Below are 27536 nucleotides of genomic sequence, written 5' to 3' on the forward strand. Positions count from 1 at the left end.
CTCCTGCCCCCTTTTCAGATTCTCTTTCTGAGAGGGATCACAATGAAATAGTTCAGTTTGTAGAGCTCAGACTTTTTTCTTTTCCAGTCTTCCTTTCATCTTCCCTTAAAGGCTGTGGTGACTCCCTAGCTCTTACTGGTGGCCAGATGATGGTTGTTGAGCAACCTAACCTAGGGAAAGATGTCCCTGCCCATTGCTTGGGGTTTGGACTAGGTGATCTTTAAAGGTCCTTTCTACCCCAGACCATTCTGTTATTCTGTAACTTGCTGATAGGCATTCAAACAGCTTTTAACACTCTTCACTTTGAGATCCTGTTTTTTACAACATGAAGTTTATGATAATGACCATTGTGTACAAAGTCCAATACAGTTTGCAGGCACTTTCTTAGGTTCTGCCTGGTATTTAGGACTCACTGAGAGGTGAATTTGCAAAAACTTGAAAAACTGAGCTCTCAGAAATGAAAGACTGGTGATCCTCATGGAAATGGAAATAGTGACTACTATGGATTCACCACTGACTGCCCAGTGTCAATAGGTGCTGTTTAGGTGTGTTAGCAGCTTCCTATTTCATTCAGCTCTTTGCTCAACAGAAGTAACAGGAGCAATTTGGGGTTCATGGTTGCTAGAAATTGCTTCTCTGTGTTTACCTGTTCATTAGGGATACTGATACTAAATGTATATGTGATGAGCATGCATCCTTTCACAGATTACAATAAAGTAATAATACACATAAATTGATTACTTGTATGGATTTTGTTGCATTTAAAAATATAAGTGTAATAAGTGCTGTACGTGATATTTATTAATTCTACAAATTTAGATATAGATGTTTGTTTGCAGAGCATGGAAGTATCATTATTTTTGAAGTTTTTTGAAGACATCAATTAGTCAGTGGGATGCCAAATATCCTGGTATAATTTGCTGTACCACCCACTAATATTATTCTTGTTGCACTGTAATTTCCTTTACTATAACTGATTTCTTTTTCCTTCCTGAAATGCATTTACATTTTGTGACCGAAGTCTAGGAGAGTAAGTGTTACTATGTTTTAATGAAAATAGTTGGCATGATTTCCATTCAGATTTCAAGAAACTGGATTTTTCCTCTGAGCTTTTTTCTGTTGGTATGAAAAGTCTGGCTCTTTTTTTTTCCTCTTCTGTTTGCTGTATTACAAAAAAAATGTTCTCAGATTATTCTTGGGAAAGAAAATCGCTGTAAAACAAATTGGTGAATTCCTTTTCATCTCTTGAGAATTAAATCCAGTTGCTTGACTTGATGTTTTTGCAAAATTTTGAAGATATATGTATTTTTAAGTAAAATGGACTTCATATATGAAATAATAGAATGTTGAAAATTATTTTTTCTGTTGTATTTAAAAAGCAAAAAGATAAAAACACTCTTAGTGAACCTTTTTTTTTTGTGCTTATATATATAGTTTCCCCTTCACAGAACTTCCTCAAATCTTGCTTGTATTGAAATTTCTTTTTGAAACCTCATTGTGTGTGTTCCTTCATAATTTTTAATTTTAAATATTTATTTTTCAAACTGTAGAACTCGTACGAGGTTTGGGGTTAACCTTAAAATTGTATTGCCTTAATTTCTCTCCTATGTTTTCTTTAATGATACCTACTGTAATATTTAGATTTGTTTCTGCTTCTTCTACATGTTTGGTAGAACCTATAATCTACTTAGGCCACTCCAAAATTATAAGTTTTGTGGTTTTTGACAAAAATTATGTTAGCTGTGCTATAGGAGAGGCTGCCTGACTGAGGTTCTAGCAAATACATCTTTTGGAGGCTCTGTGTAGCTGTAATAGATAAGGGGTGGATTTCTGAAATGTCCTCTTGGCAGTGTTTATCCAAATGAAAGAGAAGCTCAGGCACTTGAAGAGTTAGAATGGCTTTTTGGCAACTTGATACACAGGAGTGATCCAGACAGTCTAAATTCCTGCTCCGTGTGAGTTGTGGAATGACTAGCCAAAATTTACTGTGTATAGGTTCAAGCATCTTGTGTGGAAAGTTCTGCTTTATTCAAATAGTGGGGCTGATAAAAATTTTTTAAAAAAATCTCTCTTAAAAGTAGTCATAGACCATCTTTACAGTAAGCTGTTCGCACAGTTCTTGCATTTTTAGCTATGCTGTTCTGCTTGATTTAGAGGTTGGTTGGTCTTTGGAAGAAATAACTTCAAACCTCTTTATGGTCAGTGAAGTGGTTCACTGTAAATATACTGCAATTAAATGACTCACCTTAGTTTTGGTATGCCTATCTGCATTCTAAAGCTGATAAAGTGCACAAAGTTCAGTTTCTTAGGCTTGTGTACTTCAGTCTGTTCTGATCAGAGTATTGTTAGGACAATACTCTGGGCTGGGTATGTTCTATATCCTATATCCTGCGGTGATCCTTTTCCTCCCATAGGTAATGTATATTGTTCCTCACCCCTTATCTGTGATTTGTTGTTTGAGATATGCAAACCAGAAATAAGGGGAGATCCTTTGGGGAGCCTGCATATGGAAAAGGCATGCTGAAATTGCCCGGAAGGATGTTAATTGTGATGGTGATTTGTTGTATGGCATCCTGTCTGTTAGGAGCTAGATCAAAATCATGAACTTGATTGTCAGAGCTGTGCAAAACCATCATCTCGCAGGCACACTGGACACTATTTATTACTTTTTAAATTACTATTTATTATTTTATATTTATTTGGGAATGGCCTGAAAAGGGGATTTTAGGTGTAGAATCTCCTTGTTGTGTCCCTAAGTCCCTGTCACAAAATACTTTTAAAATACTGTTGATCATAATGAATGTGTGGAAATACACGTCAGCTACAGCAGCTTCCTCTCTGGTTCAAATAAGGCAGGAAGCTTGTATTACTGGCTTGCCAGTCTGGCCAAACACAGCAGCTGAGCATAAACAACAGCTGAAGGGAGGTAGGTGAAATGCAGCAGAAAATATTCCACAAAAAGTAGCAGCGTAGTCTTCAGTAATGGGAATAGTGCTGTGGGCAGGTGTTGGAGGTTATCTGAAATCCTTACCTGATAGAGGACGTGGAGAACTGAAATTAATTTCCTCTAAGGCATCTAATCTTGGGAGTGGAGTTCCTTTACTGAGTAATGGGAGGCAAAGATCAAAGGATTGGTAGGACACAGCAGGTAGTGTCAGATCAGATTTTCTTCAGAGGTTGGTAAATATATGCGTGCAGTGATTCTTAATCAGTGAGGAGAAATTCTTTTTAAATGTTTTTCTGTCTTTATGGTGGACAGCCAGAGTGCAAAACCAAACAATTCTGTGTAAACAGGCTGGAAAGGAATGATAAACAAGCTGATTGCAATAGGAAGAGATGCTTCGTCAGGCACGGACATTTAAGTGGTGGTTTTGTAGTGTCTTTAAAAGCCTCGGGTGAATGTTGTAGCTACCTGCTAGGGCTCCCTAGCTGAGAGACAGGGAAGTGGGCACAGGTTGCTTCTTCTGAAAAGGGGCACCAAGGGGTGCTGCAGCCTTGCCTTGAGCTCAGCTCATGGTTCTCAGGACCACTTACCTGCAGTGCTGCATTCAGGATCAGCCTGAAATCCTGCAGCCTGGAAGTGTGGAATCCTAAATGCACTGATCAGGGGTGTAGGTGTTAGCTCATATTTCAGACCTGTTGTGCGTTGCCTCTACAGTAGAGTAGGATCCTGGACAGCTTTGACTGTGTTAGTAACTTTGGTAGCAGGATGTGCTTCTGGAGCTTGTAGAGGAGCAGGATTCCATCTGAGCTGGGAAAAAGCACTGTCCAACTGTGTTTTTAATTTTTGTTGGTCTTTTTCCCCTGCTTATATGCAGAGATGCCTTATACTTGGGCTAAAAAAGTGTATGAAGCTAATTGCAATTATAGGGAAACTATCTTCTTAATACATAGGTTTTAGGTCGCTGTATTTTATCATGTTTACACTCTGAAAACCCAGAATTATTTATCTTGTGATTATACTTCTAGGATATCTAAGGCACACTATCTCAGATTTATAGTAAAAAGATTTTTAAAAATCAAATTACTCAGTTTATTTCTTAGTAGCTCAGATAGTCATTTGATTGAGCTGCTTTCCTTGTGGTTTCTTTTTTCCTTGCTGTGCTTGTATTATCTGCCAAATATAACAGATGTTATTACATCCACAGAGCAAAGAGCATGGAGAACAGTAAACATTATAAGTACTAGTCATTGTTACTGTATACATTGAAAAGTCCATACCACGGTGTTACTGCTGCTAATATAGCATGACACATTATTTTTTAAGAAGCTGGACTTTTGCAGCAGTGAGTCCTACCTCTGGGTAATTCTGAGAGCAGTGAGAAGGGTTTAAGTTAACCCTTGTGTCACTTCTCCCAGAATTCTACTTTGTTCAAGCTACTTTAGTTTGAATTATAATTTCTATGGAAATACCTTTTGAGTTTTCCTATATGGCTCCTGAACTGTGTTTTCAGGAGGTCTCTTCTGCTTTCCAGAGAATAATTTGACTAATTTTCCACAAGGAAAATGACTCCCAAATTCATGTATGTAATTTTTTTACAATGGAAGGGTGCACTAGGAACTGCAAGTAATAACAACCTTTAATGTTTGCACACTGCAGTGTTTGCATGAGTTGGAAAGACCACTGCTCAATTTAAAACCCCATATATTAAGTCCAATAGTAAAAGTTAAATGAAAGCACATAAGAGGATTTTGACAGGTGATGATAATGGGTACTTCTCAGATCCTTTTTGTGCCCTCTGAAAAAAGAAATGGATCTTATTCTTTCTCACTGAGGAAGAAAAGTGTGCTTCATTTGGCCTGTAGGATTAGAGCAGGAAGAAAAGGCTCTGAACCTCATTAATAGGGGGGATGTTTTGGTTGAAAGTGTGGAATGCATTACAAATTGCTGTTCTGTATATTTCAGGAATCTCAGATGCGTCAGAGTACAACTTACAGTTTACATCAACCTCAGGGAAACAAGGAACATGGCACTGAACGAAATGGCAGTTTGTACAAGAAAAGTGATGGGTAAGGACTCCTGGATTCTGTGGAAAAATGTTTGGTCCTAAGAGCTGAAGCAATGCAGTATTAAATATATTAAAATCTGAGTCACTTTTTTATTTTTTTCCCCCTTTAAACCAGAATCAGAAAAGTGTGGCAGAAAAGGAAGTGCTCAGTTAAAAATGGTTTTCTTACAATTTCCCATGGTACAGTAAGTATTTGTTTACAGTATTTCATGTAGATGGTTGCTAATACAAGAAAGAAAGCTATGCTGGTCTATATTTATAATTTGGAATTAGCTGGATTCCTGAGGCAGCAGTTTGAAGATTATGGCTACATTTTTTAAGGCAGTCTTTCAGAAATATATGAAGACAAACACAGTAGCTAAAAATACAACTGTTTTAATGCTCATGACTGTTAATGGGGAAAAAATGTCTTTTTTAATCATTAATGTAGTTTACGTAAAACTGTTTATACTTTACCAAACTATCTAAAAGTACACAAATTCTAATTTTTTTTTTTTTTTTTTTGAAAGACATGGTTGGGCATTAAGCCATCTTTTACGTGTGAGTTAAACATCTTTTTATATTTCCAAGGCAAACTGAGAGACTGCTGAATCTCTTCTCTTCCCCATATTTGATGCTATATGGGGATTGCTGCTGGAGAAAATAAACTCTGAAGGCAACTTCTACCAGAATGACAAGAGAGAGGGAGTGCTAGAAGTCCCTCTTTCTTTGGTACTAATATTTGAAACACATTAACAAAATTTTAGTATTTATAGCTAGACTCTATACTTTCATATTTTCGACTTCTTACAGTTGGCTTTGAACTCAGATGTTTTTGATGTCCTATTACTTTTTTTATATTGCTTTCTCAAAACTTGTAAAAAGTTTCTTAAGGCAAAAAAACCCTCAGTGACAGTACTTCCCATTCTTGGTCTAATAAACAGTCCAGTTGCTTGATCCTGTTATGAACTGTTCTGTTCTTCATCCTGTTATGCCTGTTGCTATGACTACAAGCTGACCCTGGCAGCAAAAATGAATCAATCTCTCATTTGTTCATCTAATCACAAGCTATTGCCTTATGAATTGACAACCAGGAATTAAGGAGGAGTGCAAAACCAGCCTGCAAAGTAGAGTCATTACTATAATGGCTTCAGAATTGTCCATGAATTTGTCCCTGTTCTTGTTTAGGTGTCTTTGTCATAGAAAAGTCTACTCTTGTTTCTATACTGGTGTCCCCGTGTGCTGTAAATGTGGTTGGCATTTGACATGCTGTAGAGGTACTAGTGGAGTGTAGCCTGGGCAGTTCAGAGCTGACAGAGGCTACTAATTTTAAAATTTTAAATTTTAAAATGGAGAATTTTAAAACTTTCACAAGCAAGTACAGTTGCTGGAAATCAGTTGCTGAGGCATATACTTAAGTATGAGTTTAGATATGGGGGTTTCACAAGTTTGGTCTTGATCTTTTTTACTACAAAATTAAGAGAGTACCTTCTGGTTTTAAAATACACATCTAAAAAGTACTTTTATTTCTTTGGTCACTTTCCCCTATGTATTGATGTCAGTTTTGTGTAAAAAAATAATGTTTTTTTCACAGGCATTAGAAAAGGTAGAAGTGATTTCTGCTTGTTAAGAATTTTCTGGGCTACTCTGTGTGCCTTTTGAGACTTTTGAAGCAACAACATTGATTTCCAGGCTTTCTCAGGGTTAATAGCTCTTGTTCTCTAAAATATACTGTGCCATTCTCACTTCCCAGCTGTTCATCAAAATGAACCATCTATCAGAAATGCAGTTGCCAGTTTTTGTTGCCTTGTCAAATACAAATTTGTAAAGGCTTTTCTTTTAAAGCCTAAGTATTCTTCACTGATTTCTTTTTTTTGATCACGTAGCCTCTCTTTATGAAGAACTGTTTTTTCAGCTAGTTCCTAGAACATCTATCTTCAGGCAGTTGCAGATGCTGTATTTTGACTTAAACTTGCCCACCAAATGCTCTCCTGGTATGGATTGGGAGAGTATGGTTGGTTTGCTGTCAGACACCCAGCTATAGTGCTGAATACATGTCTGCATTGGCATATGTACAAAAGTTACACTTCCAGGCAACTAAAAGTTTCAATGACATCAGTATTCATAAAAGCAACATATAAGATAATGGCTGATGGAAAAACAGACACTCTTCTTTGTGGGTTTATTAGCAGCTGGAAATTTTCTGACATCTACCTGACCACAGTTTTAACAGATGTGGATGAAAAAATTATTCAAGCAGATTGAACCATGTAAATGGGAATTCCTAAGTGGTTTCCAGATCAAGAAGTCCCAAGGGAAAAACTTACATGCGAGGAACCTCAAATGTAAATTCTTTGAAGTTGATTTGTTTTTAAAGAGCTTAACTGGAATTTGGTGGTTGCAGAAAAGGAGTATAAGAGAGGCTCATTATCAAGGAATCCTTTCTTTGTTGTGCTTTCTTTACTGCTGGAAACTTTGATCTATCATGATGATTAACTGATCAATCTTAAGGCAAGAGAATCAGATTAATCTTTTTGTATCTCAAGTAAAACACTGTGATATCAAGAAAAAATAATGATTAAATCAGCCAACCAGTCTCTTAAGTAAGTGGACACACTTCTGTAAAAGTCAGCTCTATATCATAGCAGAGAATATAATATGGTTGTCAATTAATTGTCATCTTGCTGCCTTCAAAAGCTCTCTTGGGTACAATTTGGTTTACAGTTCCAGCAAGTGACCTGCAGGTTTGTTGTTTCACAGCATGCATGACTTCGTTATACCTGCTGCTTATATTGGGCAAAGCATGAACATGCTATTTTTCAAGGACACCATGCCTTTTTTTTTTTTTCCCCCAAGCAGGAAAAAACCCATGTAATTGTTTCCCTTCTTATATTTCTGCACAGATTTGATTTTTCACTGGTCTTCAGGCATAATTATGATAACATTATTTTTTGTCCAGCTACATTGTTGTATCAGATTGTTTCAAGGAAATATGTGCTTTTCAGACTTGTTCTCCCTTCTTTTTTGAAATAAATATTTTTGTCAATAAATTTAGAAGAGTTTGAGAAGATGTAAGTTTCTTATGTTTCATTGCAAGTTAATTACATTACATGGTAGTTCAGCTTCATTTGATAATAGTTCTTGTTTAGATAATGAAATCTTGGTTTAGCAACTTGATAGATTAAAATTGTTAGAATGCAACAGTAAGGGTGGTAATGTGGATATATTACTATCTTTATAGAACTTCCTAATCTTTAGTACTTCCTAATGAGTTTTTAAAAACTATTAATTTTCAGATACTGTTATCTAGAGCAGAGCCTCTGTAGTTAAATCTCCTTTCTGATTTATGTCTTCTAAAAGAAGAGTGAAACTAGTTATCCACTCTAGCAAGTGCAAGCCATTCCTCAGGTCTGCAGGACAGGTAGCTTAATGGAAAAAAGAGATTATCACAGAGATGCTATTTGAAAACTCTTTGTAGCCTTTATGAGACATTTTAAAAGGGAAGTTTGCATGTGCATCTTTTTTTTTTTTTTAGTATAAGTGCCACTTTTTATACAGTAAGGAACTGAAACAGCTGAGAGAAACTTGACTAGAAAATATGTATCTTTATAGAATATGTTTTTGGTTCACTACAGTTTTGATAAGGAGCTATTTCAGTTTAGTTTTGCATATATCTGTTGCAAGGCTACTCTTTGCAAACTTCTCATTTTCCTTCAATGTGTCCCATGAGTGACTTAAAAATTGAGCATTTGTTCTAAACATGTTATCTAGGCTCTCTTTAAAGACATTAGCAGAGTCAAAGTATTTGATTGTTGAAAACCTAAAAAGCCAATCTTTTTTTCAAGTAAATTTCTAAATGTTAGAAAATCAAACATACATAAAATTAATCTTTTTGTCATACTGATTCTTTCAGATAAATGTTATAGGTAAGGTGATCAGAGTAGTGATATTAACATGATTTTACCTCTCTCCCTTTTCAGAATTCTAGCATCTATCCAGTTATTAGTGAACAAAATATCCAGATACAAGAAAACGTAGCTTACATGATGCAGAAAAAAACTTAAATTAAAACCTGAGTAACTTAAAAATTAAAGTAACAGCCATTTGTCAAGTCTTTTTGGATAGTGGGATGTTATTCTAGTTCTGGACTGCAGATTTCAGTCAGTATCAACATGCTAAAGTGCGTATGCTTTGTCTTCAAATAGGCAAACCGACCTCCAGCAAAGCTCAATCTGTTAACCTGCCAAGTGAAAACAAACCCAGAGGAGAAAAAATGTTTTGACCTCATATCACGTAGGTTTGTTGTTTAGGTCCTTTTACTTGAAGCTTATATCAAAGATTTTGCACTATTTCTGTAAATGTTTCAATAATCCACTTGTTTTTAAAGCTGTCTTTGATCCTTCTTTCTATATGATTTTTTGTTACAGTAGAGTAACAGTATTTTTACTGTGACTCTTTAAAGTGAGAATTGTCACTCTTTAATTGAGAATGTTTTAGCTGGTCATCTTGGAAAGTTAATGACTTTTGTGTTATATCAGAAGAAGCTTATAAAACATGAAAAAAAATCTTAAAATTTAAGCATAGTGATTGCTTTGTAAGTGAAGAAAATAATGAAAAATTTTCTTTAGTTGTGTTGTCTCACCATAGATATTAAGGTGAGATAAAGAGGGTACATATTACAAGCAGCAATAATGAATGATTTTGGGAACTGAATGGTGTGATAAAAAATTGTGTAGTAGAATTCTTCCTTTGTTTTCTCACTGGGATGTTTTAGAATTATATTGCTGCGCTCAATAAAATTATGTTACTAAAATATATATCTCAAATTATTTGGGGAGAATATAAATCCATTCCTTGTTTGTTCCTTTGTCAGAGCATAAAGTTCTTTTCTATTTGTCAAAGTAAGATATGCTCCTTATGTTAATAGACCAGTACTCAAGTATGCAATATAAAGCTTTTCTATTTCTGTACAAGGAAGTGGTCTTGCCTGTTCACTTTTGTGCTTTTTCTCTCTTGATTACCATGTCACATTTTGCCCAATATCAGCTTCTCACATATAATTTGTCTCATCATACATATAATAAGGCATAACAGGCCTCTTAGCCTTCTCCAGATCATTTTTTCACTTTGTTTTACTACAGACTTTTAAACCATTCCTTGATTTTTTAAAATTTCAGCTTGCTGTATCGTGGCAAGAGAAAATCTCGCATTCTTTGTCTGACACTTGTCTGCCCTTTCATGTACCCTCACTCACTCTCTTAACATTTTCCGTGTTTTAAACTGTCTTTTAATAAATTTTTGCCTGCATATTTTCCAAACTTTAGAAATTTTCAACCTATATCTTTTTGTCAGTAGCTTTGTTCCCATCAACTATACTAATTTTAGCTCCAACTCAATCACCAAGCTCTACTATATCCCACTTGTTTCATACACTTAAAATGTATTATTCTTTTTTCTTTAATAGTACACACAGTACTTCGAATTACGAAAGTAGCAATCTCAAATATTTTAAACTGATTTAATTGAAACAGCTTGGAGCTTATCCTGATTGTAGTTTGAACTTTGTGTCTGTCAAACTCGTTTTGTCCTTTTGGGTTCCTGTAGTTTTAAGAGCTCATTTGGAAACTTTAAATCTTTATTATTTACACTGAGAAACTTAAATACAGAATCCATGTTTTAGTCACAATCCCCACCACCCCCAGCAGAACTTTAGACTTGTGATTACTGAGATTATCCCTAGAACATGAAAAAACCTAATGTGCTCTCCTGCTGCTTATGTGATAGAAGCACAGCACTGAAGAAAACGTTTCAGTTTAAAGAACAACAACCCACCAGTGTAAATATATGTATAAACACAGCTGAACTGTAGGTAGTATGAGTGAAACTTGCTAAATAGACTTTTTGCCTGAAAAACACTCTAGTGATGAGACTAGATACCTCAGGAGTCATCCATTAGTTTTAGAATTTTCTGAGAGATTTCTGCAAAACTTTTTTTTCAATTGTTTTTTTAATCAGTATGTGAATTATTTATTGTGCAGATGACAGGACTTACCACTTTCAAGCAGAGGATGAACAGGAATGTCAAATGTGAGTTACTTTGCTAATTTTATTTCTGATACTGCTGTTCTGCTGAGACATTACCTTGAACTTCAGAAGTGCCAAAACATTTAATAGCAAAATATTACTGCCATTTTAGATGGACATCTGTGCTACAAAACAGCAAAGAGGAAGCTTTAAATAATGCATTCAAAGGAGATGATAACACAGGAGAAAATAATATTGTCCAGGAACTGACAAAAGAAATTATATCTGAAGTCCAGAGGATGACTGGAAATGATGTGTGTTGTGACTGTGGAGCACAAGGTGACTCAATTAAGCATACTTCTAATTGGTAAAAATTCTGTGTGTCATGAGAGTATTTAAGCTGGTGTTTTTACGCTTTCACTTTTACTCCTAAGATTATACACATAGTAGAATATGCTAATAATTTAAATGTACTGCTTCAGTAAGAGTGATTTGCTATATGCATATAGTCAGTGGGGAGAAAGGTTATAAAGAAGCTTATTTTTCTCCCATTTATTTTTCTAATTATGATTTTTGCTTATATAAATCAATTGTTCTTATTTTAATAGCCCATAATTAGGTAAAAGATTTAGGTAGAACTGGGCAGCAGTAAGATCCTTCAAGCATTTTCCTAATACGCCCTACTTCTTTTTCTTTTGTGTTTCTTTTCTTTTGTGTTTCTTTTCTTTTATTTTTCTTTTCTTTTGGTTTTCTTTTGCTTTTTCCTTTTCTTTTCTTTCTCTTTTTTTTCTCTTCTCTTTTTTTTCCTTTCTTTTTCCTTTACTTTTTCCTTTTTTTCTTCTCTTTTTCCTATCTTTTTTTTTTCTTTTTTCTTTTCTTTTTCCTTTCTTATTTTTGTTTTTACATTTAATTTTTTGGCTTTGAGAGGATTAGCCAGGCAATATGTCTAAGACTGCACACTTGGAAAAGAATGCACCCAGTATGGTTTGGAGTGTTAGTTTTGTTGATTGATGATTTTCTACTTTAATCTTCTTCTTTTCTTCTTTAATCTTCTTCAAATTATTTTTAAAATCCTACTGTTTCTTAGGTTCTTTTATATTACAGAGGCACTGCAGGTCTTAAAATTTTTTATCTGTAACTGTAGCTGAAAATGTCAGATCTGAGGCTGTATGCACTTTATAAATCAATAGTAACCTCTAGCTACAGTATAAAACTGTGGGAAGAGTCAGTCCTGCTGTCTTTAAAGGAGAAGATTCTAAATAGCTATTACCAAGCCTTTATCAAATTAATTAAATTCCTAAGATGACTAAATCTTCAGAAATTAATTATTTGTCTGGAAGATGAGGGAATGTATGGCAAGAATGCAAAAAACCAGGAGAAAAGACAAGCAAGGGTAACTAAAGGAGAGGAATGAGCCTTTGAAATAGTTCAGTGCGAATCAATTGTAGTGTGGTGCTATGTTTGTATTGCAGAATCACTACTGTTTCACTTAGTCTAAAGTCTATAGTTGAAATACAAAAAGAAAGCAAACAACAAACAGTAGACATTTTATTCCTATTTGACCTGTACTTATACCCACAATTGATAACGTGACACCATTTTATTGGTGGTGGAAAAATGCAGTTCCAGAAAGTATGTGGAGAATTACAAACTATACCATTTGAGTACCTTGCTTGGACAGCAATGTCCATACAAAAAAAAAAAAAAATTCAGTAAAATTTGTATCTTAATTTCTTCGGCCTTTAAAAAAAATCCTGGTTTGTGTTTCCCAGTAGAGTTAATATAAATGCATACATTTAAAAAAACATACAGGAATCTTACTTTACAGTATGTATTTTCTGCATACTACATTTTCTACAATTAAATAATTACCTGAATAAATTTTAATTCTATGGGTGCTTTCTGTTTCAGATCCTACCTGGCTTTCGACGAATTTGGGAATTCTAACTTGCATTGAATGCTCAGGAATCCATAGAGAACTTGGTGTTCACTATTCCAGAATGCAATCACTTACATTAGATGTGCTGGGAACATCTGAACTTTTGGTAATCAGATTGCTTTTATTAATTTAAAATTAGTACTATAAAATACTTCCAACAGAAGCATATTTTTGTCACTTTAATGACCTGTTGTACCAATCTTGAAAGTTGCCTCTCGCTAAAAATAATTTAAGAAAACTTAATTCTTCAAGTCTAAGGGAGCCTTCTGGAACATAGAATCATGTAATAAACTTTGCCTGATCTTAGAATTCAAATTAGGGGAGGCTTCATATTTTTGTGTTTCCCAGTCTTTTTACACTTGGTTGCTTTTTAAAATCAACATAGCTGTTTGACATATGAATATGCCTCTCAGATTAAATATTGAAGGACTTTACAAATACTTCCCATTAATTATTTAGCATTATTCTGGAAGAGAACTTTAATCCTCAGAGGAAGGAAATGTGTTAATCTTTGCTGCACGAAGTCGTTACCACATTATCAGCTGCTCTGTGACAATTCAAATGTGTGTTCTTACCCAGTGCAAAGTATTTTGTGTGTATTGTGTGAACTGATGTCTTGATGGATTATTCTGCAGTTACTTGTTCATGTACTAAATTGAGGATGAAGGCTGACATCCAAGAGGATACCTAATCTGCTAATGATTGCTGACATAAAAGCAGAACTAGGAATTACAAACAAAAAAAAATTCCAACTCCCATTTTCCCTTCCCTCCCATTAGTATGCGCATAGCCAGTAACTGAACGTGTTCATTAAGAAAGCTGTGGATTATTTTTTTTTTAAATCAGCTTGCAAAGAATATTGGGAATGCTGGGTTTAATGAGATTATGGAATTCTGTCTGCCAGCTGATGAGATGGTCAAACCTAATCCAAGCAGTGATATGTAAGTAAAAAGCTTTACTTATGTAAATAATGCACTGTTCTGAAAAAGGCAGTACTTTAGTTTAATATTGCTACTGAGTTGTGCCATTATGGTTTGCACCAGCAGGCCATGGAAGATATATAACCTCTTAGCCAAGAAGTAAACTTTTTTTCTGGTGCTTTGCATGTCTATTTTATTTAACTTTATTGGATTGTATCCTCCCAAAGAGTAAGGATTATTTAACCGATACTCTGAATCATCATTTGTAGGACAGAAACTAATGACATATGTCTTATTGGGAATTTTAAAGACACACAAAGGTAGACAATAGAAACAAAGCTACTAATTTTTTGCTACATAAATGCTACACAGGAACTGGAATAACATAAACATTTTACCTGAAAGATATTGTATATCTATTGTTTAGAAACTACACATAGGAATTCAGTCCATAACTGTGTGGCATAAAGACAGAATATTCAATTGAATTCCTCGAAAACACTGAACTGTGATGGCACAGACACAGCAAGGACAGCTGCCTACTTGGCTGGATACTACTCTGTCTTAGAAAAGCTTGTAAATGATACAGGAACAAACCCAGAAGAATTGGCTTAGGACTTTACATTATGTGAACCTTCACCATTCTGACAGAAACAGTATTGAACCCTGCAGTTTTAGTTATTTTTCACTGCCACTATACATAATACTATAAAATACTTATATTAATAACTAGAATTATGAATGACTTTACTGAATGCTAAATCAGTAGCATACGAAGACTTCCAAAAAAAGTTATTTAAAAAAAATAATTTAGTTTGATATCTACATATCAAATTTGTTTGGGTTTTTTTTGTGTGTGTGTTTGTTTTTGTTTTTTTTAATAAAATGAGAACCTGAAGACAAGCACTTCTTAAGAACTATGAATACTGTCATACACGGGAACAAGAGCTATCCGTTGATTCCATTCAGTATTATTTGGATTTGTAATTTGGATTTTTTCCATTGCATAGTACATAAAGGATGGCTTTACTACGTGTCCTGTGTGCCATGTCTTGTATACATCACGAGAGCTGGTGAGGAGTTAGGCCTTTGGGAGGTGTGCAAGCTCCTGTCTTCCTATGATGGGAAGAGGAGTAGTCATTTGTTAGTTGGGTATCAACAACAAAAATGATGACTTGTCATGATTCGAGTATATAAAGTGTTCAGTTTAGTTTAGAGGCAAAACTAAAAACTCCACATCATCCTCCCTGTTATGGATGGTTGTTGTGAAGAGTTGCTTTACCAAACGTCCTCTGAATACAGATCCAGAGCTTGAATGGTCTGTGCCTGAGGTACAGGACAGATTTTTGTATCCCATGCCTTCCGTCCCTTTCCAGCATTGTGTAGAAGTACAAGTCAGGTAAACATAAACCTAACAGTATGCTGTTACCAATTCGTGGTCTGTCTTCATACTGGATACTTGGTTCACCTTCTATAGCTACATTCCATACTGGGAATACAAGACTGCATGTCTTGCACACATATTTAAAAAGAAAAATTACCATAATGAATGAGAAATCATCTTTCCCAGATTTTATTTCAAATTACTTGTGTGTATTGATGGGAATCCTAATATGTATCTTTTGCTAAAAGTTAAAGAAGTAAATTATATTCATTTTCAGGAATGCAAGAAAAGATTATATTACTGCCAAGTATATTGAGAGAAAATATGCAAGGAAAAAGCATGCTGACAATGCAGCTAAGTTACATGCTCTTTGTGAAGCAGTCAAATCAAGAGACATTCTTGGACTAGTCCAAGTATATGCGGATGGTGTGGATCTCACAGAAAAAATTCCACTGGCCAATGGCCACGTAAGTGTTGTGTATTTTATTGAAAATTATTGTAGGTTCCATATGCTTTCATTAATTAAAAAACAACCTTTTTTCTTTTTAAAAAAATGTGATTTGAAACACTGTTCTGAACACTTGTCCTTTTAATTATGTAATCTAATAATAACAAAAGATGTTAAAGTTTACTAAAACATTGTTTCCAAATAGTATTGTATTTCAAATGTATTAAAACACGAAGCATTAAATAATTCAAGAACCTGTTTGTATTGAGCCCATTTGTTTACTTTTAAGGAAAAAAAAAAAGAAGCAATGCAAGTCTTTGCAAGAGTTCATAAAATCATAGAATGTCAGGTTGGAAGGGACCTCAAGGATCATCTGGTCCAACCCCTATATGATGTCTCAGCACCCTCTTGAGCTCAGACTTAAAGTGGAGGAACCCACCACTTCCTCTGGGAGACCATTCCAATGTCTGACTGTCCTCAGAATGAAAAATTTTCCTCTTGTGCCCAATCAGAATTTCTCCAGGAGCAACTTTTGCTCATTGCCCCTTGTCTTGTGCATGTGACTCCTTATAAATAGGGAGTCTCCATCTTCTTTGTAGCTGCCCTTTAAATACTGGAACATCATAATAAGGTCTCCCCTAAGCCTTCTCAAGGCTGAACAGACCCAGGCTGTCTTTAATAATAGTTATTTTAATGGTAGCATGTCTGAATATTTTTAAATTAAATGTTTTAATTGACCTAGTTTATGTCCTAATAAAACTTCCATTTCTCGGTAAATCAGCAGAAACAAATGTGTTATTTTGTTTTAATAGGAACAAGATGAAACAGCACTTCACCTCGCTGTTAGGTCAGTTGATAGAACATCCCTTCATATAGTTGACTTCTTAGTGCAGAACAGGTAAGTGTATGGAAAATTATTAAATATTATTTATACTGCTTTTACGTCACGCAATACAAATACTAAATGAATACAAATACTAATTCTAGTATTTGCAAATGTAATTTTACACTTTTAAAATCTTGTAGTAAGGTAGGAAACTAAGTATAATCAGCTTTCTTCTTTTTTGCACTCAACAGTGGCAATCTAGATAAGCAAACATGTAAAGGTAGCACAGCCCTGCATTACTGCTGTCTGACAGACAACGTTGAGTGCCTCAAACTGCTGCTGAGAGGGAAGGCTTCTATTGAAATAGGTAAAAGGGTAATGTGTACCTCAGTTTCATATTTGTCACTGCTTTAGATTAGAAATGTTGAAGGTGGAGTAAGTTCATTTTCTCCTCGTTTGTTATAATGCTGTAAATATAATAATTATTTTTAAAAATCAATATTTACTGTATATCAAATTTAAAATTTACTTATACACTTCACTTGTTTGTTAAACAAATTTAGATCAGTAGGTAACAATATTTTAAGTGATATGTTGTCTAGGTATATACTGCCATATCATGGCTCTCACTCCAAATATATGGCATGTGAAGTTGCTACTGCTCATCACATTCAGAGGGTTGGTATCAGGACAAAGACAGAGATGAATTTTGGAGTGTATTGGTCTAGTATATACTACGTACCTGCAGGTTTGTCCTTGTCTTTACTAACAGACATTTTAATAGTGATGCCTATAATTATAACTTTTTTTTCTTATTGTAAAACAGCTAATGAATCAGGAGAGACACCACTTGATATAGCTAAACGTTTAAAACATACTCACTGTGAAGAGTTGGTAAGTTTTGCATCTTTCTGTGTGTTTGTGCATTTATAGGCAGAATCATGTCTGAGTAGTTAACAATTTACAGTTGAATATTCAATATATGCATGCCAGATGGAATAGTTGTATGAAATATTTACCTACTTATATCAAGCTATATGTTTTTGAGAAGACAGTTGTTTTTTTTTGGATGCTTTGGAAATGCTAAATTTTGGGGAGCAAGGGGATGAATCCTGTTTGAGGTACTAGTCCCAGATTCACAAGGAAGATCCCCTCAGTAAGTTTGCAGATGACACCAAGTTGGGTGGGAGTGTTTGTCTGCTTGAGGGTACAAATGCTCTACAGAGGATCTGGGCAGGCTGGATCAATGGGCCGAGGCCAGTTGTATGTGATTCAACAAGGCATAATGTCTGCTCCTGCACTTGAGTCACAACAACCTCATGCAACCCCACAGCTTCAGGAAGGGCAGCTAGGAAGCTACCCACAGGAAAAGTACCTGGGAGTGTTGTTGACAGCCAGGATGAGCCAGCAGTGTGCCCAGGTGGCCAAAAAGGCCAGCAGTATCCTGGATTGTATCAGGAATAATGTGGCCAGCAGGACTGGGGAAGTGATCATGCCCCAGTACTTGGCACTGGTGAGGCCTCACCTTGAACACTGTGTTCAGATTTTGAGCCCTTTACTTCAGGAAGCACACCAAGGTGCTGGAGCATGTCCAGAGAAGGGCAGTAACCCTGGTGAAGGGTCTGGAAAACAAGTCTTATGAGGAGTATCTGAGGGAACTGGAGTGGTTTAGTCAGGAGAAAAGGAGGCTGAGGGGACACCATATTCTTTTCTACAGCTACTGAAAGGAGGTTGTAGTGAGATGGATATTGGTCTTTTCTCCCAAGTAACAAGTGATAGAACAAGAAGAGAGATGGCCTCAAGTGACCCTAGTGGAGGTTTAGGTTGGATACTAGGAAAATTTTCTTCACCAAAAAGCTTATCAAGCATTAGAAAAGGCTGCCCCCAGAAGTTGTGAAGTCACCATCCCTGGAGGCATTGAAAAGATATGTAGACATGGCACTTAGGGACATTGTTGAGTGCTGAACTTCACAGTGTTTGGGGTTGGTCTTGATCTTAGGTCTGATTCTGACCTGAATGATTATGATTCTGATCACTAAAGTACTTTTTATGGGTGAAGGCTCTTGGTGAAGGCCATTTTCTTGCTGCCCAGAGAGTTTGTAGATGCTCTATCAGTGGAAGTGCTCAATGTTAAGTTGCCTGGGTTTTTGAGCAATCAGATCCAGTGGAAGAAGTCCCTGTGTGTGGCAAGAGGGGGCAAGGACTGGGTGATCTTTAAGGTCTGTTCAAACACAAACTATTCTGTGATTCCATGAGGAGAAGCTGGCTACCATCACTGTTTTTAATAAACAAGAAAAATGAATTAATGTGTGTCAAGGTTTCTTGGTAAGAGACTCTTAATTCAAAAAACCTGCCATTGCAGGTAATTTCTTTGACTTGCAATTTCTAGATCAAAATAAATAAGTTGTGCTTGTCAGAACACAGAGACAGAATGGTTAATGAAAAGCCTAATCTATTTTAATTTATTTGTGTTGTATTTGGTCACAGAGATTCATTATTTAGACTTAACCCAGTGCAATAACTTTCCAGATTACTGAAATCTGTTTTTTTCAAAAAAACCAATATTTTAAAAGAAATATTAGAAACCATGTTTCCTCCTATATGAGTTTTTTTATTTGTTTTTAAATATTTTGTTGCAAAACAATGCTGCACGTAACATAGCTGTCAACAGTAATCTTTTTTTTCCTTAGCTTACTCAAGCTCTGTCTGGAAGATTTAATTCTCATGTTCATGTAGAATATGAATGGCGGTTGCTCCATGAAGATCTGGACGAAAGTGATGATGATGTTGATGAAAAGCTGCAGGTTTGTATCAGTCCATTTTTATTTTTCTGTGCACGTATCTGTGCAAGCACACTTTTTACTATATTGATGAATACAATGTGAAATTCAGTTCTGCAGTAAAATGTATCTTAAGTTTTAGTTAAATTATAGTTTGTCTTCTTTTTCCTCTTTAATATAAGGTAGAAAGCATATGACTGTGGTGAAGGTCAAATTATGATTAGCCAGATGTGATATCTTTTTCTTAATGGAGTCAACAGTTTGTTCAGTATATCAGGAGTATTTAGATCTGCTGATTGTGAAGCAGAACTGACATGAACTAGGAAGATTGCCTTTACAAAGAGAGAGATGCCTTATTTTATCTCCTCATATTAATGAAATAGGTTTAGTTGATGGCTTTAATTTTGGAGCAGTTTATGCACTGGCATGTCTTCATGTCTTCAGTGGAACTAAACTTGTCCATTTAATAAGCTGTGTCCATTTATAGGAGGGTAGAGTCTTAATTCTGAATCTTCATGTAAAAATATTTTTTGTTTTCTTCCTTGCCATACCTGAAATTTCTGGTGTGGTGATGGTGCCATTAGGTCCAGAATCACAGAATGTTTGAAGCTGGAAGGAACCTCTGGGAGTCATCTGATACAACCTCCCTGCTAAAGCAGGGTCACATAGAGCCAGTTGCCCTGGCTAGAGAGTTTTTTAATATCTCCTAAGAAGGTCATTTTACAAGCATTACAAAGAATTCCAGTAGCATGGGAACTTCACTGCACTTTCAAAATGTAATTTCTCAATTTATGGACCAATTTCAAAAAGTATGTAGGCACTTAATCATACAGGCAGGGAACGAACTACTATGTTTTGATACCTGAAAAGCACTTTAAAATGGCTTAGATTTCTAGGGGGCAAGTAATTTGAGATTTTAAATACACTAGTCTAGGCTCCTAAATACTGATGACATTCTGAAACTATCATAATTTGAAGTATTCCATTGTAAGCATTGAACACATTTTTATTCTTCCTGTGTGTTCAGTGTTATAATTGCTTATGCCTTTTCTGCTTCCCTCAGAAAGTGCAAGGCATACACAATTTGCTTTAAATTAGTTAATCTTCAGATGTTAGCACAACATTTTTCCTCTTCAAAATAACTAACAAAAGATTCTTTCTCCTCTGAATAATGAAATTCAACTCTTTTATTTTTACAAATTTAGTAGTTTAGTAGTTTTCTCTTGCAAAGCCCCCTATCCCAGCGAGGGTGTGAGTTGCTAATGCTTACTCAGTAATGTAGAACCACATCTTGTGTGTTACATTTTTCTTTGTTTTCAGAAATATTGACCTAACAGTCATAAGTTCACTTTCTTTGCCTTCACAGAATGTCTTTAAAAATTCTAGGTCATGAGATCATTGAGTTGATTTTATGTGTTGGAGGCTAATTTTAGCATCAGTTATGTTTCCTTTGTTGTAAAATACTATTTTTGCAAATTCTTGTCTGCAAAGGATTATTCTCCCTATGTCCTGTCTCCTTAGTCCAAGATAGAAATTACTTGTGGTGCTTTAACTTGAACTAGCTAGCAACAAAGAGCAATAAAAAAACCTGTCACAAGGCATCCCTGTCAAAGCACATTTGCTACCTTCTGAGACGTTAAGATTTTTTTGAGAATTTTGGTATCTGTGCAAGAATCTGGTGTCTGTGAGCTGCTAAATCCAGTTCTTCTTGGTGACGTTTCAGATTATATCCAATATTTATGTATTCCTATATATTGTATCATCATTCAGATAGTAGCAGCAGTTATGATAATGTTCTAATAAAGCAGCTTGAAACTTTTTGGTTTAGATCACAACTGTAAAACCTTTTGTGTTGTTTGTAACTACAATTCCTAGCAAATCCTTTTCTGGGACACTCTAAGTTTGTATTTTTGATCTGTTTTTTCCTTCACTGTGGCCTTCTGCAGTTGAGTGTTCTCTTTTGGCTAAACTCACATCTTGTGGAGGAGGTTATCTGCTACTCAGAAATGAGGCTAACGTAATGAAACTGCTACTTCACTGCCCACTATTAATAGGTTAATACTACAGGGACTTTTGAAAGGAGATTAAGGACTATTAATCACAGACTAGTGTCTGTGACTACATCGAATACACTGGTGAATTCTGTTCCTTAGGGTCACATCAGAGTTCTGTTTATAGATTGCAAGCTATTGGACTTTGGCTCTTTCTGGTAAAGCAAATGAATAGGTTTTGTAGTCTTTATCAGAAAAGGTTGTGTCTGAAATAGAAATTTCTTTACTCCAGAAGTTTTCATATAAAAGAGATCCTACCTAACCTAAAAGAAGGCCAAGGCAATCCAGCTGTTTGCTGCTGCTGTTCCACACCCCATCAGCCTGCTTGTGCCTCATCTTTTGCCTCCATTCTGTCATACATTTGTCTCTGTATTGAACTGTTTGTTTGGTAAAACAGTGAGAAGCTCAATCAACAAAACGAAATAAAATTTTTTGCCGGTTTAGAAAGCAGAAGCAGGTGTAGGATGAAACAAGTACCAGAACCAGGATGGTGGTGAGGTCAGGGAATGGTGAGTGTCTGCCAGTGAGGAGTGAGGCTGCTAAGCTGAAGTAAAAAGGGAGGGATTAATGCATCTGGCTGTCACACACATCATTCTGATAAATTTCTGAACTATAATGCTTTGCTGTAGTATGTATAAAGGTCCTCTATGATCAGTCCAGAATAAGCATTGAATATATTCAGAGCAAGATCTATTGCTTATTTGTGATACTTTTGGTGTAAATATCTATTTTGCATGTATGCTATTACTATAAATGATTATTTTAATTTCATGGAGATCGGGTGTCTGCAGGATGTTTATCTATTTCTAAAGGCATATTTATGGTCTCTGAGCTTTGGATTGTTACAACCCATTCCTGTACTAGCCACACAAATTTATAACTCCAGTTCTTGTAATATGATAACAGTAATTGCTAAGCTTGCTGTTGAAGCAAGAAAAATAATGTTAAGTGTGCATAGCAAGCACACTTGCTATAAATCTCAAAGACATCTAATTAGATCTCATTTGTTAATGTACATGGGATGAGCAATGTTCTGTCCCAACTGCCAGATGAAGTAATCTCCCAAACTTGTCCAGTGATATTAGTGAGCTATAAAGAGTTCATGAGAAGTTTTGGCTTCTTATTTGTTATAGACTGAGCTACAGGTAGAGACAGTTAGATTTGGGGTTTGAGATAATGATCATCTATTTGGATTAAAACACTGCTGAACTTCAGTTGTTTATTTACTTCTGAAAATATTGACAGTTATTTTGATGCAGGGAAACATTACTTGATACAGCCTGAATATCTGTATTGACTTGTCTGTAGGAGTATAGTTCTGTGTATATAAGGATACAATATTATCCTATAGGAGTATACTACAGGAGAAAATGAGAAAATTATAATTGTTTTGAAATGCAGTTCATATTGAATCTTTTTATTGTTAATGTGCACAGTTACTTTGTCTTGAAGGAAGTGTAATGTAGGTTTTAGGTTGCTTATTAAAACATCAAAAATGCACTTTGGAAGCCATTTTTTCTTTCTAGAAACTAACAACTTTCATCAACTAATAAATGAAATTAGTAAAATTAATGTGGTTATCAATGAATATTTTGTTACTGTATTTAAGCAACCCAGTCCCAATCGAAGAGAGGACAGACCCGTCAGCTTCTATCAGCTTGGATCAAACCAGCTCCAGCCCAACGCAGCATCCTTGGCAAGAGATGCAGCAAACATTGCTAAGGATAAGCAAAGAGGATTTATGCCAAGTCTATTACAGAATGAAACATATGGAGCAATACTCAGTGGCAGTCCTCCTCCAGTTCAGCCTGCAGTACCTGTTACAAGTAGTGCACCTCCTCTACCTCCAAGGAATATTGGCAAAGGTAGTAACACAGCAAAATGTGTTTGTCTGTTAGAAGAATAGGATCATAACTTTTTTATTATTATAGCATTTTTAGGTTTTGTTTTACATTTTTTTGCACAGGTAAGCATTAGAACCATTTATTGGTTGCTTCATTTTGTATAGCTGAAGTGAATCTGCACAGCGTGTTCTGAGTTTGATTTTCAGTGTACCTGCAAGAAAATAATTATTTGGGAAAATAATGCCTATGTAACCTCAGTGGAATTAAGCATTTTATTAAAAGGAGGGCTGTGGTCAATTTAATCCAGCATTTTATTTCTTTTTATATTCCATCTTTTCGTGCTTCTGTTTTTTAAAGGTGCCATTGTCCAAGTTCAATTTAAATGTATGATTTTAATAGCATTTAGGTCATGTGGATATCTGTTTAAGACCTGGGAAAATGGAAGGCGTATGCAGAACATGAGAGATTTTAACCTTGTAAAGTCTTTTTTTAGTAGATACTTGCTTCAAAGATGTTGAAATAAAGGTATAAATGTTATGATGTGAAGAAATGGAAGACGTTAGACAAGTGGTTACTAACTGAAAATGTATATACAAATTAATGGTTATACCCAGAGCAGCAGGACAATTAAAAACGCTCATCTCATCCTGCTCCAAAAGGGTTGCGTGCTTGCAAAACCTACTATTAAAGCTGATACTGTGAACTTCACTTTTACCTTTATAATTAGTCTGTGTGGGTCATATTAAAGAAGCATGGGCAAGTCTGTATAGGTCTGTGCAGTACATGTTTGGTGCATTTCAGTGTTTTAATACATCTGTTAATCCAGCAGCTAAATTTATCTAAAGTTCGGTTCAAGAAAAATGAGTGTGTAAACACATAATTTTTTGTGGTGCTGTAATTCACAGTCTGTAAGAGGAGCTATGAGCAGCAATGTTCCAGGCATATGTGAATGGCTTCTGCTTTGGGGAGCACTGTGCAGAGATCAGAATGTGAGACTCCATACACCAGTGTTTGTGTCTGAGTTGGCAACCTGAACATCTGTCTGATACAAAAAGGCAGCTATAGGTCTCACAGGAATGACTGCAGCATAAAAATTGGATTAAATATGTTAGGATGGCAGAAAAACTGAGAACAATAGAACAGCATGGTATTTGGTAACTTCAAAAGGGTAGCATGAGACTGGGGAGAGTTCCGTAATGTATAAAACTTTACCAAGTTGGGTTTCCCTTACCCATCATTTTTGCATTTAGTCTAAGGCTAATATCTAGACACATGAAAGGAGTGTTTCCCCCACCAAATGGAAAAGCTCACCCACGAAGCTTGCAGCATCTGTTTAACTGTTAGATTCTATCTCTGAATTAGTGATACAATAGTATAGTTTAAAAGCCTGGTTTACCCTTTGATATTATTTTAACTGTGGCCAACCATATTATTTTACCCACTGTTTGCCCTTGATTAAATGATGCTTTTCAAAGAGTGTCATTTTAATTTTATTCCCAACCCCAGACTTCTTGGCAGCAGTATAGTGCAACTCATGCCAAGAAAGCATGCTTACATTATTAGCTCTATTATTTACTCTAGCAATGTATTAGGCAATTATTTTATATTTTTAGTTAAAAGCTGTAATAATATAATTGATCTTAGCTTCTTGTTGGTTGCTGATGCTGTTGATTTTATGCTTATGGTGTGTTATTACTCCTTTATCCTCTTAGCTTTAGGCTGTTCTCCAAGTCATCTGAGCCTTTTATGCTTTTCCCTGCAATCTAATATTTATTCATACCTTACTCTGTTTCAACTTTTCTTAATGTGATGCTGCTGGGCTGAGTAGGGAGAAGGGGCATGAAATGTGCAAAATACTGACTTTATCAAGAAAACCCGTAGTCTGTTTTTATGAAATGGGGAGGCATCTCTTCAGCCTAAGGATGGAGTTTAGGAGTCCCTGAAGTCTTACTTTAACTCTTTCATTACAAGTTAATAAAGCTTCTTGGTTGGTAAAATTCAGAATTGCAGCTTTATGTCAATTCCATGTCAAAACTGATGTTTCACTTTGAGTCAGCAATGTCTGATAATGCTCATGCAAGAGCAAAGTTGTGAGATTACAGCTATCAGTCAGGGATGAAAGAAGGTAGCAAGATTTCTGTCTTCTTGATGAGAAATTTCTGCTTCTTCCAGTGTTGACATATTTGACAATAATGACTGGAGACAAATTTTACTTAGGTAAAGTGTTAGTAAGACTACACCCCAAAATTTCTACGCTATTTTTTTATACCAGACTGATTTCTGCCCTGGTGTTCTGGCCAGATGACAGTCATTCCTATTGCTGACTATAGTGGCACCATTTTCAAAAGCACGGGTGTGAATATTAACACTTTGTGCTTAGGGTAAGCAATAATAATAATACAGTATTTTCCTCTCTTTTTAGTTCAGCCTTCAGTTCTTGGCAGTGGTATTCAGACAATTTCTTCATCTAATGCAATGTGGAAGACAAATTCTTTAGGAGTGGAAAGTATAAGCAGGCAGAGGTCTTCATCAGATCCACCAGCTATTCATCCCCCTGTGCCACCATTGCGTGTAACATCTACAAGTATGTTTCCACTTTCCCCTGTTTTCCCTGCTGCTGTATCTAATCATGGTTGGCTTATTTTTCCATTTCCACAACTCATATTTCCTCTTTTGGTGACTGTAGCTTCAGCCTATCTTTCCCATCCAGTAACTTTGTATGAACTGTCTTCTCAGGTGTTCCAGTGAGGACTGTATGGTGTAGTGCAGGGTCAACAGGAAACACTGCCTACTACTTGAGCTAAAAAGCTCTTCACTTTTATATATAGTTTAAATAATGGATTTCTCACTTGCTGTAAAGATGAATGTTACATGTAGGCCTGGGGCTATGTCTCCACATTGTGCTTGATTCTTCCAGACAGTGGAAACGCAACAAGATGTTTTAGTGCATTGCCAGCTGCTGTTGTGGTGGTTTCAAGAATTCAACAGAAATTTTAATTAATTGCTAAGCCTAATGTGAAATTAGTTAGATGTTAATTGTGACAGGATTTTAAGAAAAAAACATTCATCTAAATAAAAGTTTTCAGATATTATTCGTTTGCTTTTCCATAAAACATAAGCTGAATGCCTTGATTGAGCCAACAATATTGGCACTTCATTAAATATATTCTGATCTGCAGTTTTCAAGAATAGGACTTACTTGGGTAATAATTGTCTTTACATGTACTTGAATGATTGAACAAACAGAAGTATTTGTGAGCTCTCTGACCCTGACTAAGTGTAACAAAAGGTAAGCCTCTTTCTGAAGAGGTCCTCCTTCCAATGGAAGGATTGCTTTCTGTTCAAGTTATTGGTTTCATATAGTAAAGCATTTTGCTTGAACAGGAGTAAATCCTCTAACAGGAAAACCTGTGGATGTGAACCCAAGAAACAAAATGGTAAATAGAACTTAAATTCCATTTCCCAGAACTTTAATTCCATTTCCGTGTCTAATTTTCTTCTACAGATGTGCTTTCTCCAGCACCACCACCTCCTGTGGCAAAGACAGCCAGCATTATAGAAGCTTTGAACCAGCAACCTAAACAGCAACCAGCTCCTCCACCAACCAAGCCAACCCCACCACCACTGCCCCCACAGCCTCCTAGTAGAATCTCTCAAAGAAAGCCTATTCCTGGGTAACTATGTCATTTTAGTACTTAATATATTTCATAATTATTAGCAACCTTTCAGTTTTATGGCGTGTAACATGCAAGTCATCTATAAAGCATCCATACCTTTGCCAATGATGTGCTCCAGAGTATGACAATGAACAGAAGGCAGGCACTAAGGAAGCAGACTACAAGGATTCCCACAGTAAAAATGAAACAGCCTGGTGATTAAGATGGTGCAGAGTATCTACAGAATGCTTAGCCATGCTGGAAATAGGAAGCCACAAAGAGTAACCAATTTCTATGCCTCAACATATAGCAAAGAAAAGTTTATGGGATCCTATTTCTGATTGTGCCATTTATTGTTCACATGCATTGTGTAGGCTCAGTTCCATTCAGTATTTTCATTCATGGCAGGAGTAGAGAGACCCGGAACAGAAAATACTGTTTCTAAATCTGCAGGAACAAAGTTAGGAGGGACAAGTGTACTGGAAAACAGGATTATACACAACACAGCTTTTTTACATTTCGTGATGGTTCTAAAAAATAATACTTTTGTTTAAGTTGTGTCAAGAATTGTTTAGTTAGACACTAGAAAAAGCTTTCCAAAAGTAAGCATAGGGTAGTAACTTGTCTGGGAAGTTTTTTGATTCTTTGACCCTGACAATTTGGCAGAGTACAGCCT

The 27536-nt window shown here is 35.7% G+C and overlaps 1 protein-coding gene across 4 annotated transcripts in view; it reads left to right on the plus strand.

Annotated features, from left to right (window-relative positions):
- ASAP2 (ArfGAP with SH3 domain, ankyrin repeat and PH domain 2) overlaps positions 1–27536 on the plus strand; it is a 90000-nt gene that overhangs the window by 52722 nt on the left and 9742 nt on the right. For 2 of the 4 annotated variants that reach the window (XM_071741860.1, XM_071741863.1), the window contains exons 10-24: positions 4907–5010; positions 5125–5194; positions 9194–9281; positions 11027–11075; positions 11185–11351; positions 12924–13057; positions 13798–13892; positions 15533–15722; positions 16516–16601; positions 16781–16896; positions 17356–17423; positions 19220–19333; positions 22970–23225; positions 25627–25788; positions 26710–26878. In XM_071741860.1, coding sequence (XP_071597961.1) covers positions 4907–5010; positions 5125–5194; positions 9194–9281; positions 11027–11075; positions 11185–11351; positions 12924–13057; positions 13798–13892; positions 15533–15722; positions 16516–16601; positions 16781–16896; positions 17356–17423; positions 19220–19333; positions 22970–23225; positions 25627–25788; positions 26710–26878 — 1868 coding nt within the window. The remainder of the gene's footprint in view (positions 1–4906; positions 5011–5124; positions 5195–9193; positions 9282–11026; positions 11076–11184; positions 11352–12923; positions 13058–13797; positions 13893–15532; positions 15723–16515; positions 16602–16780; positions 16897–17355; positions 17424–19219; positions 19334–22969; positions 23226–25626; positions 25789–26709; positions 26879–27536) is intronic. The other 2 variants (XM_071741862.1, XM_071741861.1) reach the window with 1 other exon arrangement.

Source organism: Heliangelus exortis, chromosome 3 (genome assembly GCF_036169615.1).
Source record: "Heliangelus exortis chromosome 3, bHelExo1.hap1, whole genome shotgun sequence".
Lineage (NCBI taxonomy): Eukaryota > Metazoa > Chordata > Aves > Apodiformes > Trochilidae > Heliangelus > Heliangelus exortis.